General features: G+C 43.3%; 1 protein-coding gene and 2 long non-coding RNA genes across 12 annotated transcripts in view; 2 read left to right on the top strand and 1 right to left on the bottom strand.

Moving 5' to 3' along the window:
• Elk (Eag-like K[+] channel) overlaps window positions 1-16930 on the bottom strand; it is a 73127-nt gene that overhangs the window by 4702 nt on the left and 51495 nt on the right. For 5 of the 8 annotated variants that reach the window (XM_033378759.1, XM_033378761.1, XM_033378760.1 and 2 more), the window contains 10 exons: window positions 14475-14734; window positions 13962-14190; window positions 13500-13663; window positions 9087-9288; window positions 8147-8338; window positions 7949-8067; window positions 7190-7270; window positions 3320-3415; window positions 1932-2085; window positions 1083-1207 (listed from right to left, as the gene is read on the bottom strand). In XM_033378759.1, the coding sequence (XP_033234650.1) occupies window positions 1083-1207; window positions 1932-2085; window positions 3320-3415; window positions 7190-7270; window positions 7949-8067; window positions 8147-8338; window positions 9087-9288; window positions 13500-13663; window positions 13962-14190; window positions 14475-14734 (1622 nt within the window). Of the gene's footprint in view, window positions 1-1082; window positions 1208-1931; window positions 2086-3319; window positions 3416-7189; window positions 7271-7948; window positions 8068-8146; window positions 8339-9086; window positions 9289-13499; window positions 13664-13961; window positions 14191-14474; window positions 14735-14890; window positions 14977-16930 lie in introns of those variants that run through there. The other 3 variants (XM_015184119.2, XM_001360682.4, XM_015184122.2) reach the window with 3 other exon arrangements.
• The window catches only part of LOC26532446 (uncharacterized), a 43143-nt gene that overhangs the window by 21384 nt on the left and 4829 nt on the right, over window positions 1-16930 (top strand). Inside the window, exon 2 of one of the 2 annotated variants that reach the window (XR_004468905.1) lies at window positions 8796-9537. The exons of the other annotated variant lie outside the window; for it this stretch is intronic. This is a non-coding gene — a long non-coding RNA (uncharacterized lncRNA). Of the gene's footprint in view, window positions 1-8795; window positions 9538-16930 lie in introns of those variants that run through there. 2 annotated transcript variants of the gene reach the window in all.
• Window positions 16415-16930, top strand: part of LOC26533311 (uncharacterized) — a 2080-nt gene continuing 1564 nt past the window's right edge. Inside the window, exon 1 of one of the 2 annotated variants that reach the window (XR_001452156.2) lies at window positions 16415-16930. This exon is cut by the window's right edge and continues 1212 nt beyond it. This is a non-coding gene — a long non-coding RNA (uncharacterized lncRNA). The other variant, XR_001452155.2, reaches the window with a different exon arrangement.

Genomic DNA, 16930 nt, shown 5'->3' with positions numbered 1-16930 from the left:
TATAACCATTGGAAAGGGTATACGAACCATAGTAGGAACGACAAGGGCCAAAGGACAAGAAGGTGGCAACGCATCCTCGTATTTCTCTTTCTCGCTTTCTGTTGAAACTATGCAAAATTAAACATTCCTCAACTAATTAAGCTACAATAAAATTCGAAATTCTTCGTTTTAATCATTTTACAGAGACTCGGGTCCCTTTCCAAGAATACACCGACAACCAGACTGGAGAGGGGGCCAATTAATTAGGCGTGAATCTTTAGTAACCTGAACCGCCCCAAGATTATTGCCATAATTTAGATTGGAGGGAAGGGGGAGTTAGGGCGGTGTACAAGCATTTATGCCCCATTGACCTTGTGCTTGCACAAAAGGAAAGAATTCTCGGTAAAGTGTAAACTGTGCTGTGCAACCATGTTGAACCGCAACCGTCAGGCCGCCGGACCCGAGCGATACTACCGGGAGGATGGCGTTCTCAGAATCTGGACGCGACGCGATAAAGTTTATGACAAGCGTGATGAAATTGCACTCGATTCAACACAGAATTTAATCTTTAAAGAACTCCCTCACTACAATGCAAATATAATTAAAGGGCAGACAGAAACAGTCGAAGAAGCCGACCGTCTAAGAGCGCTATAGACAATTGTTCTACGCTTACTTCATTGCAGAAAACTTCAGGCTAATACTGGGAAAAAAGATAGAGAGACTATTGGCTGGAGCTAGTTCTTAACTATCATTCTCTCTTTCAGGGAAAACCAGTTGATGGAAATCAAAAGGAATAGTGTCCAGATGTAACCATAGGTTAGTGGAAACATCAATTCGGACTGGAAAGTTTTTCTTTTCTTCTTTCTCTTTACCATCAGTGAAACAGCGTTCGCCATTCATTAGAGTTCGCCCTCTAGTTTGAGAACTAAACCAATGAAAGGTATATGAATAGATTCTATTTAATTACTGCATATCCCTCACAACCACAAACATCGCTCCCCTCTTTTTACATACGGTCACAGTCATGCTGCCACACGGACACAGATCCCCTCCCCCACATGAAACGTCATGAGCATTTGAATAGCAAGGAAACTGTTACTTACCTTTATATCGCTGCTGCTGCGGACGACAACATCCTGGCCAGCGCTGTTGGTGGTGGCCGTCATCTGTCCATTGCTTGTGGCCACCAGATGCACGTTGATGTCGGAGCCGACCAGGTCGCCCTTACCTGTGGAGTTTGCGAGAGAATGGTTGAGAGAGTGGTAAAGGTCAGACGCATTAATCGGGGCCATATCCAGCTACAGGCAAGGCCAGAGTCCCAGCAGAATCAATGAGCATAAAAATAGAGCCTGGCTTTTGTCGAGGGGGCCCGAAGTTGATTTCAATGTCAATGTAAGAGTGGATGACGAGGACGATGTCTGCCTTGAATGAATAAACAACCAGATGACTCCCTGCGCCATAGTGTCAGTGGAAGGCGGCCAGGGGCACGGCCAAAGAGCCTGACGTGAATGAACTGGCAAAAGTTCAATAAACGCCCAAAGTCGAAACACAAGCAGAATGAAAATTTGTCATTTATAAGAACCGATGGCTATATTCGCTGATAAAAGAAACGAAAATCATACAGGGGAAAAACGCAAAGAGAAATGAGTAAGCAAGGAATGCCGGAATATAAGATAATTAATTAAATAAAAATGACTTGAAACGAGAGTACATTTATGATACTTAATGAATATTTCTATAGATTCAAAATTCCGCACATATTTTTTTTTCGAAAAAGAGACGACAAATTAAATTAGTTTATACAGAAATGACAAGATAGGAACGCAGCTTCGATAGCCGACACTTTAGATACCCTGCACTTTGATTGTTTCTATGGTAGATATACTCATACATGTGTGTGTAAAATAAGGGATTCAGCTATCGATAGGACACTTTTGAAATGAAACACTCACCTAAAATGGCCACAACCATATCGTCCTTGATCACCTCCATGGAGCCGTTGCACAGATAGTAGATGTAGTTGAGGGCGTCGCCTTTGTGGATTAGATATTCGCCGGGTGCACAGAAGTTCGTCTTTATGTGCAGCGACAACAGCTTCAGGCAGCCCTGCAACGAGACCCCCCAAACAAAAGTACAGATATAAATAGATCCGATTCTGGTCTGTTTCGAGGAATTGTTGTTGTTTGGGGTCGACTGCTCGACTGCTCGACTGCTGGACCGCTGAACTGCTGGATGCCGACTCCTCGGTAGCGGTTGCAGGAATTAAGCTCAGCGGTTGCCGCGCTTTATTTGCGCAATGAAACAAAACGACAACAGCTGTGTCCTTGCCCTGGAATGTCCTGCGGTCGCCTCCCAGCAGCCACTGCACGCCCTCTACTCGCATTTGGCCACGATAAGTGGCTTAAAGCGCGCTTATAACTGTTGAGTGGTTTTTATTTGCACAGCCGCTGCCTTGCTGAATGGGCTTTATGAATGTTCGCACTCCCCTTTGTCCGTTTTTGTTTTGTTTAGACTCATTTTGTTTGCGCTCTATTCTATTCAAGTTGCAGCCGAGTCACGGTTCCCACACTCTCTCTCTCTATCTCAGAATAAATTTTAGCAACACAATTCTGAATTAAATATCTATATTTTACCTTTGTTTACTCTTTAAGAAAATCTACCTTCTCCTTTCTATAATTTACCATTTAAACGAGACATCAACTCTTCAGCTTTCAGCAGTCCTAGGTTGGTTGAACTGAACCGTAAATGAGAAATCAATTACTTCGTGGAGGGCAGACCGAGGTGGGGCACACACAAAACGGAACTCCATTCCATCAGCAGCCAGAAAAACACTCACACGAAAACTCGTAAAGGAACCATTCGAAGGTAAGCTTTCAGAGGTTGACAAGGGTATTGACATTGGGCATCGAAAACTACTCAAGTTCGGCGAATTTCTGTTGCTGCATTCGGATCTTTGCCTACAAATTTTCCCTAAAACCTTTTTCATGCTCCGCTTCAGACGCTGGCTGGAGCTGACTGGCCCAGAATTCGTGGCCAGAAAGTTTACCTGTGACCATAAGTCGGTTTATGCGTAGACCTGTGCATATATGTAGTACATGTGTGTGTATATAACATACGAAATATGTATGTACGAGAGCGAAACGAAGGGAAGCCCCAACATTTCTGTTAAGCCAGCAGTTAACTTTTGACTGCTCCAGAATCCCCCCAATGGGCCGTTCGCTCCGCTTTTCTGATTATTTTGCCATCGTTGCCATTTCGTTCCATTTGTCTGAGCCTCCTGGTCGACCCCTGAAAGAGAGCATTCACATCCCCCATCCCATCCCCCGAAGGAGCCACTCACCTGTGAGGCAGCCTCGAATATTGGTAGCTGTAATATTTCACGGTGGAGATGCATGGAGACGTCGCCGCGCAACTCTTCGGGAAATTCGCGTAGCGTCTGAAAGAGGAGGGACAAAAGCCAAAAAAGAGAAAAAAGATGTAGATGTAGATAAAGATATGCGAGTATGTATAGAAAGAATAAGAAGCAGATATAAGCCCGCACTTATCGAACGTACGCAAAGATACGAATCCTTCGAGCTCTTAAGTGTACCTACACACTCGTACACACCTAAAAGCAGTACACGTGAAAAACGAATTACATGAAAATTGTAAGGGAAATATTTGGCTTCACTTTATTCGGTCACCAGGGAAATGTTGGGCTTTCGCTCTCCCATCTTGTTATTCATATGTAATATGTCGTGCAACAGGAAGGGAATACTTACAGGGTAGGGAATGGAACGGAATGGTACGATGGAATGCTTCAGAGATCAGTTCTAATACGTTCGGTAATGAGCGTCAGTTACCCTTTAAAATCAAAATTATCCTTGGAAGTACACTGAGCCAAAGAAGTAACCCAGCCAACAACTTACAGACTTATTTTAAACTGGTTTACAGATCGATTCTTAGTAAGAGAATAATACAATTATAGAGCAATCTTTTGAGAAAGTTGAAGAAATCACCCAAAGAATGTTGGAACCTTTTGAAATTCATTAAAGGTCCAAGTAAAATGAGACTTTTTATCTTAATAATTATCTTAATAAATAACCATCCCGATAAATAAGGGCAATATTGGCAAGTCCAGACTAACCAAATCTTCCTTTCGAGAAAGAAAGCTTGAACAGATCCCTACAGTTTTTTTAAGTTGCCATCATACACGAGAGCTAGCAGAATTGGAGCATTACCTCCGATTGCTGCTATTCGTGAGTTTTTATTTATGTTCCTCTTCGAGAGCATTAGCACGAAATTGTGTTATCTCGTATTGCTCTCCCATCAATTGTCTTAGTGCTTCACTATGCTCAAGTGCTACTCTGTCACCGGCATAATCTTTATCTTCGAATGCACTATGATTGTAGCAACACTTGAGTGGAGCATAAGAAATAATCAGTGGGTATATTAATCTACTGAGAACGAACACTCCCTGTCTTTATTGTTATTTACTTATGGCTATGCTATCCTTTAATGCACTCTTTCTCCTTAGAGAGAGTTCCTTCAATACAGAGACGAGTGCCTATTTTTCGAGTGGAGATTATGATTTTCACCCATCCTCTCCTTGTGCATCTTGTTGCTATGTGTTCTTCCTCGTGTCACCATATTGCTTTGTTTGTCTCCTTTGGATCTGATGCTTTATCTTTGCCTTTGCATTGTCAGGTGGATAGAAATTATTGTCCGAGAATTCATGTTCAAAATCAAAGAGAAATTTGCATACCGGCTGTTTACTTCTCTCTGCCTCTATCGCCTTTGTACACTCAGGGGAATTCCTTTGCTACCTACGACAGCATTGTATAAATTAACGCCCTTTCCAGCTAATAAGAAACCTTCCAAATTACATTCCTGTAAGGACATTTTCCATAAATATATACGAATGTGGAATTGTTCGAGGTATGACCACATTTAGATGTTGCCATGGAATTCCAATTAAAATTATAGTTTCTGTGTTTGCTCTTTATTCAACGAAAAATGCAATGAAATCCAATTACCAGAGCCACAGGTCGGTCAGACATTAACTTTAACTTTAGCCCCAATATACATTGTATTTATGGGTAATATAAAACGAATATGCAGACAAGGGGGCAGAAATTCGGGGTAACCACGCGTAACTAAATAAAGAACTTGTTTCGAAAGTTTTCTGTTCGTTTTGCTTGTAATGCCATCTTTAAATACCCTTTGAGGAGGCATTCTTCCGCCCATCCATCGTTTTGACTCACGTCGTATCTTAGTGCCTCGCAAATTTCTCGTCGTTCTATCGCGGCATCAACGGCTATCCAACTATTATTGAATATTTAATATAGAATATACAAGATTATTTATCTTAGTAACAATGAATCTACGAAGGATATCTTCGTCTTCGGTGTCCAAAGCTAGCGTTCAGTTCTTTCCTGTTTTTGGTTGTTTCTGTTTGCCCCCGAAAGGCCAATTCGCATGGAATTGTTATTTATTCGCTGCCCTCTACTTCAGTGCTCAGAGAAGTGTAAAATATTCAACATTAATTGAGCACACACACTGCCCAAAAGGACGAAGCCAAAGCCAAAGTGAATCCAAAGCAGATGCTGGTGTTGGGGCGGTTGTTTGAAATTTTCGCATGCCAGAGAGCAGCGGTGGAGGTGGGGCGGGGTGTCCCCTGACGTTTTGCCAGTTAATTTTCATGCGCAATAAATTAACAATTTAATTTACTGCCACTGCCTGCCACAGTCTGCCACTATGCCACCGCTTCGGCCTCTGCCCCACTTTGTTGGCTATAATTTGTGGACTTCATCGGTGCATGAGTGCTAGTATGTTTGCAATGTAAATAAATCAAATCTGATTTAGGCTTTTCAAAAATGTTTTTGAAGCTTTTACGCCAGGTTAAGTCAACGAAAATGCAGGTAGATGGTCGAAGGAGTGATCCCAAAGACCATGTCCATGTCCATGTCCAACTGACATACCTTTTGAGGGAAGCTGATGGTAACCGTCAAGTGCTCGGATGTGCTAACTTCAAAGGCTGTCCGCACTAATTAATTTTCTGCCCCCAGGCCCCGAAAATGCAGTGCACGTGCTCGCTGGCCGGGTAAACAGACAGAGACTGAGATGCGGATACGGCGGGGGAATTATTTGAAGAGTTTTTAATTAACGCTATTAAAAAAGGAGCAGGAAAAACGTTGTTTGCCATTGCCCACTGAATTGTGATAGCAATTAGAAAGGGAATGCCACTTTCTGTCGGGGCTGCAGTTTCCAAGTACGCCATTTGATTGTGCCGCAAGTTGAGGCAACAAAGTCGTACGAGTACTGCAGCTAAATGTGTCTGGCTGTCACTTCTTAAAGTCAGCAAAATGACAGCCAACATTTGACCAAGGTTTTAGAAAGTTCAAGTTCAAAAGAAGTTCAAAAAGTGTGAGAAGATTGACTTCTCATGACCGGCAATCAACAGTTTAAGGGGTGTTTCAATACTCATATAATATATATAAGAAATCCCTGCCATTTGGTGACAGAGACTGCTAGATACCTCCTGGGTACTCTACAGCGCAACAGTCAAAGTAGTAGTACACAAAACCCTTATCTACAGCGAGAACGTAGTATTCGAACTTATTTCCTTGGAGCACACAAGAATACTCTGACCTGTCGAATAGCAGAGGAGAAATACAATTGGCAGTGGCAGAGTTTTAATTAAAATGTACATTCAGTTTCCGAGATATGCGTGGCCCATTCATACTCGTACGATATTTAATTTTGGCTTTGTAATGAGTGAAAGCAGTGGAAAGCATTGAAATTAATGTTAAAATACCTGCAAGCTGGCAGCTGGACATGAATGACGTGGATGACCAATCAAAGGATGACCAGGCATTTAACCCAGTGGCAATCAATAAGTCACAAACAACCACAGCATGAACCTGAATGAATATATGTATGTGGTATATTGTGAGTGCGAACCCTAGGGGAATTTGCTTAATTAAAGGCCCAGACGTATGTACATACATATATCGGAAATGCCAGGGGCAAGCCACAAGTCCGAACAGAATGGAGAGCCTGTCCAAAGATTTACTGCTGCGTCAACAACTTTGCCAATCATTTTTTGGGGCGAAAGTATAAATGATTTACGAGACACATACATAGATGTATACATATATGGAAGATACATGAGTAGGTACACAGAGAGTACTTGTAGAGATGTGGTATACCCTTGAGGGCCACGGCTTACCTCGTATATATCAATGCCGTGGCTGAGTGACCAGGATGTCTGGAAGTAATCCTCAATGCGTTGCTTCAGCTCCTTGGGCATCTGAAAGAAGAAATCAGAAATTGTAATTGGGTTTGCTTAGTTTTTCCCCTTTCCGATCATGGCGGCTAATGAACTGTACTATCTGCGTCCTCTATTCGTCTCTCCATTTTTTTCCTCCACTTTTCGCTTCATTTGCATGCATTACGCGGCTGAGAGCCGCACAAATGCGCTTAATTGTGCAGCGCATTCCGTATACGCCGTGTGCGACGAACCCCATAGAGCCTGCCTAATGGAGCAACGTGCAAGTTTGTCCCGTCATCAACAGGTTGCAGTGGCAGTCCACAGACGCATAGAAGGGGCAGTAGATTGAATGCAAAAATGCTGAATTCAGCAATTCATGGCCTCTAGGCACCCCTCTCCATACAGTGATGCTGTGCCAAACGCTGCGTGGCATATGGAAAGTGTGCGTTGCATTTTAATAAAACCCATCGAGGCCACTTGGGCGAGCTCTGAGGGGTGACGTCCTGGGGTTCAGTCATTTCCTGTGCGCGTGCGGTTTCTGCTCGAGTGTCTTTCGATGTTCTCAAAAACTCATTCTCGGAAATGAGTTGTGCCCCCTATTGCTATTGCTATTTCTATTGTTCTTACATTTACACTAAAGATGGCAGAAACTATCGATTTAGGGATAGTTATATTTCGCAAATTGGGCTCTGTGTGTATTTATGCCTTTGTACTTACGTTATGCAATGCCACAAAGTCCTTGAGATCGCGCCACTTGCTCTCGTAGAGGGATCGCCGGGAGTACATGCGCTGAATGATGGCCGTCACATTACCAAAGACCACGGCATGCATCAGAGCTGGAGAGAGATAAATATCCGCATAAATAAGTAGCACACTCTTAAAGGGAACCACAATACCGTCAAGGGGAGTACATACCTCCAATAAGCATCATAATAATGGTGAAGACCTTCTCGCACGTGGTATTGGCCGAGACATTGCCGAAGCCCACCGACGTGAGGCTGGTGAAGGTGAAGTACAGGGCCGTCGAGTAGGTTTCCGCCGTCGTCAGGATGGCCACAGTGGCGTTCTTCCGTTCGGCCAGTAGCTGCAGCCACCCTGTAAAAAATACTGGTGCCATTAAGTACGGAGGGGGGGTAGGGAACGAAAAGAAAACTGGTTTAGTATTTAATTGGAAATTCGGCCAAACAAATTGTACTAATCAAATTGACAATGACTGGGCCTAACTTTCCGAATCCCGGCTGTCCCCCAGTCCAGTCCCAATATCCCACACGACTCTCCCTGGTGGCAGTCTGTCAGTCATTCAGTTGGGAGCTCGTGCCAAATCCGGGAAAACTTCCAAGCACGGACCGGAAACGTCAAACAGAACTTTTCGTGTCTATCCGGCTGGCGCTGCGTGCTAAGTAACTGGCAATTTGTGAGAGATTTTCCCAGGCACAGATTTCCCCATGGGCCACCTCCCTCCCACACACGCTTCTGATATGAATTTATACGTATGTATGTATATGTCTGATAAAGTGCTAGAATATCATAATAAAAAGTTTCTTTACGCTCTCTTCCTCCGCAGCAAGTGTTTTCAATTACAATACATGTTGATGATTTGATTTGATGTTCTTTAAACTTTGAGCCAACAAAATACATTAGCCAAAGGTTTTGAGCTATATGAACCTACATACATACATATATGGGTGACAGTGTGGCGCTTGTGCGTCGCCCGAGGGTAGCCAGCACCCAGCAAGAGAGACACAAACTCAGTTAGCACCAACTGAAGCATCAATTTTCCACTGGCCACTAAACTAACCAAATTATGAGACATGCAAACAGGTACCAGCACCAGAGACTCGACCTTGATACTTACCAACGTTGCTCTCGGGGAACCATTCGTACTCCTTGACCGCTATCACGTACCAGATGCAGGCCAGCCAATGGGCGGCCAGCGTGAAGGAGAACATCAGCAATGTCAGTATCATGGCCGTGTGCTGAGAGTATCGATCAATTTTTTGCAACAACCTAGCCAGGCGCAACAGTCGCGTCAATTTCACAAGATGGATGTGCGATTCCTGTCGACGGACGGTGGGCGGATATGAAAGCAGAGTTAAATCGGGATTGTTATCGTCAAGGGTTACAAATATGAGATACCTGGTACCCGGACTTATTATAACTACTTGTACACTCAATGTCCAATGCAATGAGCGGACTGGCTATTTGATCTGCATTGCTAACGTACATACATGTACTTTCTAAATTTGATAATGTAGCGATAGATTTCAAGTCTCAGAGAGACAAATATACCCTACTGGGTATTAAGAGCGTTGTGTTTTTCCTGGAAGGTGGTTTCCTCAAAGGTTATTAAAACGTAAACGTACAGTGACAAAATGGCAACATGTTTCTGGCCAGACTCCGCCTATTCCGCGTTTGGCCATGTATTTTTCGGTTCGGTTTCCGTCTGGGTTTCGCCCTCGCATTTGGGCTCCTTTTTCAACTTTTCATGAACTTTAGTCCGCATTTTTAGGGCAGCAAATTTTCTGTTATGAGTATATGCACTTGACCTACGAAGAGTCCACTAAAAAACACAATTGACAACTTCCGCTAAAGGGACGAAATCAGGCAAAAAGGATGCCATCAAAAAAGATGAAAATGGAGCTAAAGAAGGGAGCAAAAGTGGGAGTGGGAGAAGGAGTGGTGTGGGTGTGGGTGTGGGAAAAGGAAAGTCTAAGGCAAACATAAACAAGCTTATCGGTGGGAACGTTGGCTCCCGGAGAAAACTTTGCCAAATTGAAGGCTAATGCCGTCGTTTAGTCTTACAGCGCCATAAGCGGACATTTTTATTTCTTTTTGTTGATTGCCGCTGACGAAGCGTCATCTTTAAAATGGCATCTAAGTAATGGGGCACGGATTATGTGGCCTCTCTCTCTTTCTCTTTCTCTGGCTTGCAGCAGCAAATTCCTTGCGAAAAGGAGAAGATGACTGAAAGACCTCTTGGCGGAATATTTTTGCGGTACGACCATAGACAGATAGCGACACCGTCGCTTCCTCTCTATTATTTGTGCAGTCTATACATCTACATGCACAGAACGTGAGTTTCGGGAGTGCAAGACCACCATAGTTCAGGCGTACTAGTGCCTACCTACGACTCTATATACTGTCAAAAACTTGACTCATTCTGTTCGCACATTCAATCGATAAACCAAAACCTCTTCTTGTTCCCTGCAAATTTCCCCGTACGTTTATGAAACGCACTGTACTGATGCTCGGCGTGGGATTTTCTTCTGCGTAAGAGACAAAACATCAAGGGCTGTCGGTACCACTGCCGCTGCCTGGTAAATTGTGATTCCCGCTGCAATTTGTGCTGCGCTTTCACTTTCTCTCTTTGCCTACCACTCACCCACTCATGCTATTCTCTCTCTCCCTCTCCCCTTGCCATTCTTCCACTTCCTTTTTCAATTTCTCTTTCTTTTCTTAATTTTTTGCGCCGCCTTACGCTCTCTTTGTTTACTCATTACTTTGTTTGGAAAGAGACAGCAGCAGTAGCAGCGGCAGAGGCATCCGCGGTACCATTAATGGTATTCCTGAATGTGACTTTGAATTGCACTTGATTTTTTTTCATTTCTGAATGAACATTTAAGCACTCTTGAAGCGTGGACATCACTCTTTCCTCCCTTTTCAATCCATAGGTTAATTGGGTCTGCTCAGTAAAATGAAATCAGTTTGGGGAATACCATTATTAGCATCGTATACGCCGTACAGCCAGCAACAGCCTGACGAGTGACTCAACTTGAGTCCCCCGGAAAGTTGGGTTCTCTTTCTCGTTTTCCCACTGACTGACTGCCTTTTTGGGGTCTCAGAGATAATTAAAACTTGGAAATAAACTAAATATGCAAAAGTTTCAAGTGCATTAGCTCAAATTTTATGCAAGACGATGGAGTACTATTTTGTACCAAAAAAAATAATATCAAAGTATAAAAGTATAAAAATGTAAAAGTTTCGAGTCCAAAATACATTCATAAATGACTTTTGCTAAAGTTCTAGCGAAGGTTCTGTTCTGGCAATTAGAAACATAAAAGTTGTATCGAAACTTTCGGTGTCAGATTAGGCCAGGAGACAGTGGAGTGGCCAACGTGGCCGCTTAAACTTTTTGGTTTCTCTTGGAGCCCTTATTGAAAGGGCAAGGCTTTTATTTGATCAGACAATCCAGAGCGGAAGCCGTCAACTAAACAGCTAAGTAAGCCGCAGCAAATGGCAGGATGTGTTTCCTATGACGTTGCAGAAAAATGAAATCAATGAAAAGTGAATTTTGCTTTTTTAACAAAATTTAAAAGAAATGGTAAACCAGTCTTGTTGGGGGTCTCGGTCCCACCTCGCAGGATATCCTTGAAATGTCAATGAAGGCTGCGGCAGCGTTTCCTGCTCGCACTGTGATTGTGCGCTGTCCACTTCACAGGGGACTCAAAAGGAGGGAAAGAAGCAAATCAAAAGAAGCACGAACAAGGAATGGAGGCTAGCTTGTAGGCCGAGACTTGGGATACCCTGGTAGATCCATTCTTTCTATGCCAGCTATATGATATAGTGAGATAGTGATATAGTTATCTGATCTTGGATGGTCCCGCTTATATGTATCTTAATTTTAGCAGCAAAGGAAATATTGTAGGTCATTAAAATAATAAGCCCTGACAGCTCTGTTGTTGATCGATCCAAAGTCTAAACAAATACCCTATCCACTGGTACATAGAAGAAAAAGTAAAAGCAAAATAATTCAAGCAGCATCGCCCGTTGCCTCAAGAGAGGCGGCTTTGTCCGTGTCTGTCGCGCCAAACCGCTCGAGGGCCGGCTGCTGTTGCTAGTGCTTTCTTTGCTCTGCTGGACAGTTAACTGCACTCTGAGCTTTAAGACACCAAGGACACCAAGGACCGTTTTGGGCTTGAAATTGGTGTTAGTTTTACTGCACATTTGGGTCACAGCCACAGCCTTGTCCAGATGACCTGCCTACTTAACCTGTGCGAGTAATTACAGCACCATCCAGCCAGAACACTCTGCCGGGGACAGTTTGGCCAATTTAATCGGCTTAATGAGCGCCAACAGTAGACTAAATTGGTCAAGGGCCACCCGAAAGGGCGTTATGAAGTGGAAATGAAAGGCACTTATTTGATTTTTGTCTAAAATGCAAAAAATGTGCATATTAATAAAATGCAGTAAGCGAGATAAGAATATGAGCAGAGAAAGAGGAAGATCGATGTACGATACATATGCATATGGACATATATGTACATGTACAAATGCAAGGTGCGGGCGGCAGGGCTGCCCATCTTCTTCTTACTGCATATCTAGTTGCGATTGTGTTGTGTCTCTTTCCTAACTGAACGCTCTCTTTCTGTAGCAGCCTACAATAATAATGTATCATCATATGGCTCACTCTCAGCAATTCCTTTTTAATCTTCCTTCTATTTCTCTCTCATAGACACCAACACTTTCGCGCCACACACACTCGGCTGAGACGATACTCTTTCGCTCTCAGGCCACGCTCTCAGCAAACACGAATTGAAAGTATAACGGATTAATCTACTGCGTAGTTGCCGTCTTTGCCTATTGATCCTCTTCATTGCAGCTCAACGACTACGAATACGCTTTATTTTTACGCATTAAAAGAACTCGAAAAGCCAGAAAGCCTCATGTAGTATGTGCTGAAAAATGTATGTACTTTTCTGAAATTTAAGTCTGTCGGAGCTTAAGTAGCTTTTTATTTGAGTGCAAACTACTTTGCTAAATGTTAAATATAAATGTTTTATGCCGAACTCCACAACACATTTACTTTTCAGTATAATCGGATTTTGGAGTCCTTTCGTAAAACTGTAAACTTTTGAATATGCATTATGCATGTGGCCGGAACAGTTTTATGCAAATCTTTTAAGTCTTGAGGCTCTGGCCATAAATGATTAATGTTAGGTATGGTTTGTGGGGCCAGAAAAGTCATGCAAATGGTAAGCCGCAAGAGGATTTTTGAGCAATTTAAACAACAATTCGCTAAAAATTCTTGCCAAAATACTCATATTCGGAAATTCGAGTTGGACGGGATTTGATGGTGCTAAACATTCGCAGTCAAGAGTAAAAGTTATCCATCATCACATCAGTGGCAAAACTTCTGAGATAAAACCCCTAACCCTAAGTCACTTTAAGGTGAAAATGCAAATCTGGCATTAATAATTCAAAGCCTACAGGCATCATTCATGCAGCTCATGCCGTCATGAGTAGGAGAGCAGGACTAGGGATTACTCACCTCGCCGTCGTACAAATCGGAGGCGTAGAGATGATCAAAGGGCAGAGCGGCGAGCAGGTCAAGGGCGAACCAGCCTCGGAAGTAATTGATGGCAATCTGCTTGGAATTCGACACGACCTCCCCTTTGCGCGAGACGAAGGTTGTGCGGAAGTTCAACAGAATATCTGCAATAAAACGACAATAAAGGTAAACGGTGAAACAATGGTAGACAAATAAATGTTTATAAGCCTCGCAGCAGCAGCGGGACAAATTCAATTTCTCTTCCTTCCCCAATGGATGCAGGCAGCAGGTCCAATCATCATTCAATGATGATGATGATTGTTGCTCCTGGTTGAGTACTGTCCCGTTGGCTGGCGCCTGAACAACAGGTTGCCCATAAAAAGGAAACAGCGTCCAAGCTGAGTGGGACTCTCTGTATGTGTGGGAGTGTGTGTGTGTGTCTGTGAATGGGGAAAAACTCACCGACTATGAAAAGCGCCTCCACAATGACATCAGAGACCATCGTCTGGCGATCCGTCTTGGCAAAGGCTGCATTGTAGGGCACCATTAGGGCCACATAGAAGGTGGCCAAAAGTATCACCCAATCCCAGAAACCTTTGAATACACCGTAATGGGGCAGAATCAAGCGTGACTTTTTTATCGATTGAGTTTTGTATTCGGGAAACGGAGCCTCGGATGAATGCATAAAGTTCTGCAAAAGAAAAGTGGAAAGCCAAATCCAAGATAACATTAAAAGTGAATTTTATAAATCCGGCAGGACGATTAGTTGGCAACGAGTTTTAAATACGTTAATTGAAAAAACCCCACCTGTAACTTCATCCAGCAACAGCAACAAGCCAAGCCCCGTGCCCCAAAAAATCCTAATCAAAAGGTTAGATTTCATTTAACGTGAGGCGCAACAGGGCTGGCATTGTGGCTGCTAGGGCTAGTGCTAGTTGGTTCTACGGTTAATCGCCCTCCGGATATCATACTCACATTGCCCAGCTTTAATTTGGTTTTGACACCACCCTTCTCGGGCTTGTAGTGCCCCGAGAGCTGGTACAATACCGCACGACTGCGCCGCCGTCCCATATTGCAGCCGGCAGGCACATCCAAATTGTTGCCCTCTCCGGCCTCCACATCGCCATCGCTGTCCGCGGGCCCGCCCAGCCCAGGCAGGCCGCCCAGGCCCAGCATTCCGGCATTGGACCCGGCCCGGAACCGAGCGCCCAGCAGTGCAGCTGTAAGGGCAAAAACTTACAGAGTCGCAACAAAAAATGCAAACAAAATAATCAGGATAAAGAGCGAGCATAACGTTAGTCGGGTGGGGATTGGAAATCGGAATGGGTTCGGGAGCCGTTGGGACATACGGTTGTTGGGTTTTTAGGGTTTTTATAATTACAATGATTTACCGGATCGGTGTTAAGAGAAGAAAAAACACAAAGAGAGAGAACACATATAATTGTACACATAAGACACGGTGAATTCAATTTAATTTCAAATTTAAGGCTTTCTTATTTAATGCATATGTTTTTATTTATTTTTATTCGCACCTGTACAAGGGGGGACAAATGGTTTTTAGATTACTTTTCATTTGTGGGCCTGTGCGATGCGTGTGTAAAGTGTGAAGAGTACAACTAGTGTGTGTTTGTGTATCCCTCTGTGTATCTCCCTTCCTCTCGGGAATGCCTCGGATGCAAGAGAGTCCCATATACATACTATTCGGAATCATGGCTATCTATCTATCTATTGCAGATACCTTGACTTGGGTTGAATGCAATCAGGCATAACATTCTGGGCAGCTTGACACCTCTGTCCACTGAACTGTACCAATATGAAAACATTGCCGGACCTTAACAATTAATTATTGTCTGCTTGGGTGTTGGGCAAATATTTGAACGCCCTCGGACATTCCGGGAAATCAAGCGAGTAAACATCATACATATTTCAGGGACCCGATAAGAATGCCCTCCCACACAAATCCCAAATCGCACTCGATAGTCCATAATTTGTTTTGTAAACAAGTCAAATTTGTAGGAGGGATGGAACCGCCGAAACCACGAAGCAAGCTCATTAAATTGAACTTAATTCTATTTGGACCGAACCGCAAAAACAGGCTCTAGCAGTGAAGCATGCGACATGCTATAAATTACAATTAGGTTGATTGTGAAAAATAGCCCCAAAATTAATTTTATGCGTTTCCCATCGCATAGGATACTAATTATTAGGAAAAAGGATCACGAAATTATGCAAATAACCCAAATGAACAAAACAGAACCGAACCGAACCGTACAGAAACGTTTTCACTGCTTTGAAGGACATTTTTTTCCACAAGGGACTATAAATTTGATTTCAATCTACAGTCCAGTCCGGCTCGGTCCTGTTCGGACTTTTGCCGTCATATCAAAATGCCAATTAAGCTCCGTCCGCCACCTCCGTGATCCGTTACCAAGGCAGCAACAAATACAGTACCGGACAAAAAAAAAGGTCAGCAAAAAAGAACTCACAAAAAATTAGTACTTCCAGCTAAGCTTACGCCCAATGCATACAAAAATATATTTTTTATGAGAGCGGAGATACTTTTCGTAAAAAAATTGAATACTTTAACGTAATATACTAAAAGCAACGCATTCGCGTGTCAAAACAGGGAGATGACGGCAGACAAGGTCTGAGTGAGGCCTAATGATGTGTGAAACGACGGTCATCATTATCATCACTGTTACTGTCAAGGCGATAACGATGATAACGATAATTATGACTTCAAATCTACCTCATCAAAACCAGCTTTATCATTAGCATTCCATATTCTCCGCCTAATTACCTTTCCACCGCCAGTCCATTCATCCCACCGTGGGGCCATTGTCAGAGCACTAATTCCCAATTGATGTGGATCAGTACTCAAAATTTTCCAGCCTGCTTCACTCTGCCGGAAATCTCGTTTGTCAAGGCTTGTTGGCTCTGATTTAATTTAATGTGCATAAATTAACCAAAATTTAATAAGTCCCAGCAACAGAAACAGCCTCGGCCAAGGCCTCAGCTCCAGCTTACATCTCATACTGTGAACAAGATGGATGGCAAGCCGATTTGTAGCCAACTGCATTTCTAATCGGTCTCTGGCTATTTGCATGTCGAACAAAATTCATTACAGAATGTTCTCTGTCATGGAAATTTGAGGTGTGTGTCTGTGCGGCTAATGGAGTTAACAGACATGGCCTTTACACACACGATACACATCGGAAGCGGAAGCACAAGGACCGTCGGGCTGCACGCACGACAGATAGCAATGTGCAACGTCTGTTCAGAGTGTGATTCCTGACGCCCTGTTTTTGGAGAAGCTTAAATATATTTTGGAGCTGGGGACTGTGGCTGCAACAGACAGTAGGAAGCCGTACGAAAATATACACACGATTAAACGCAGACGTCCAACCAAGTTCAGAGCTGGAAATTTAAGA

The sequence above is a fragment of the Drosophila pseudoobscura genome, chromosome 3, assembly GCF_009870125.1.
Source record: "Drosophila pseudoobscura strain MV-25-SWS-2005 chromosome 3, UCI_Dpse_MV25, whole genome shotgun sequence".
Taxonomy (NCBI): Eukaryota; Metazoa; Arthropoda; class Insecta; order Diptera; family Drosophilidae; genus Drosophila; species Drosophila pseudoobscura.
This window is presented reverse-complemented; position numbering and strand designations above follow the sequence as displayed.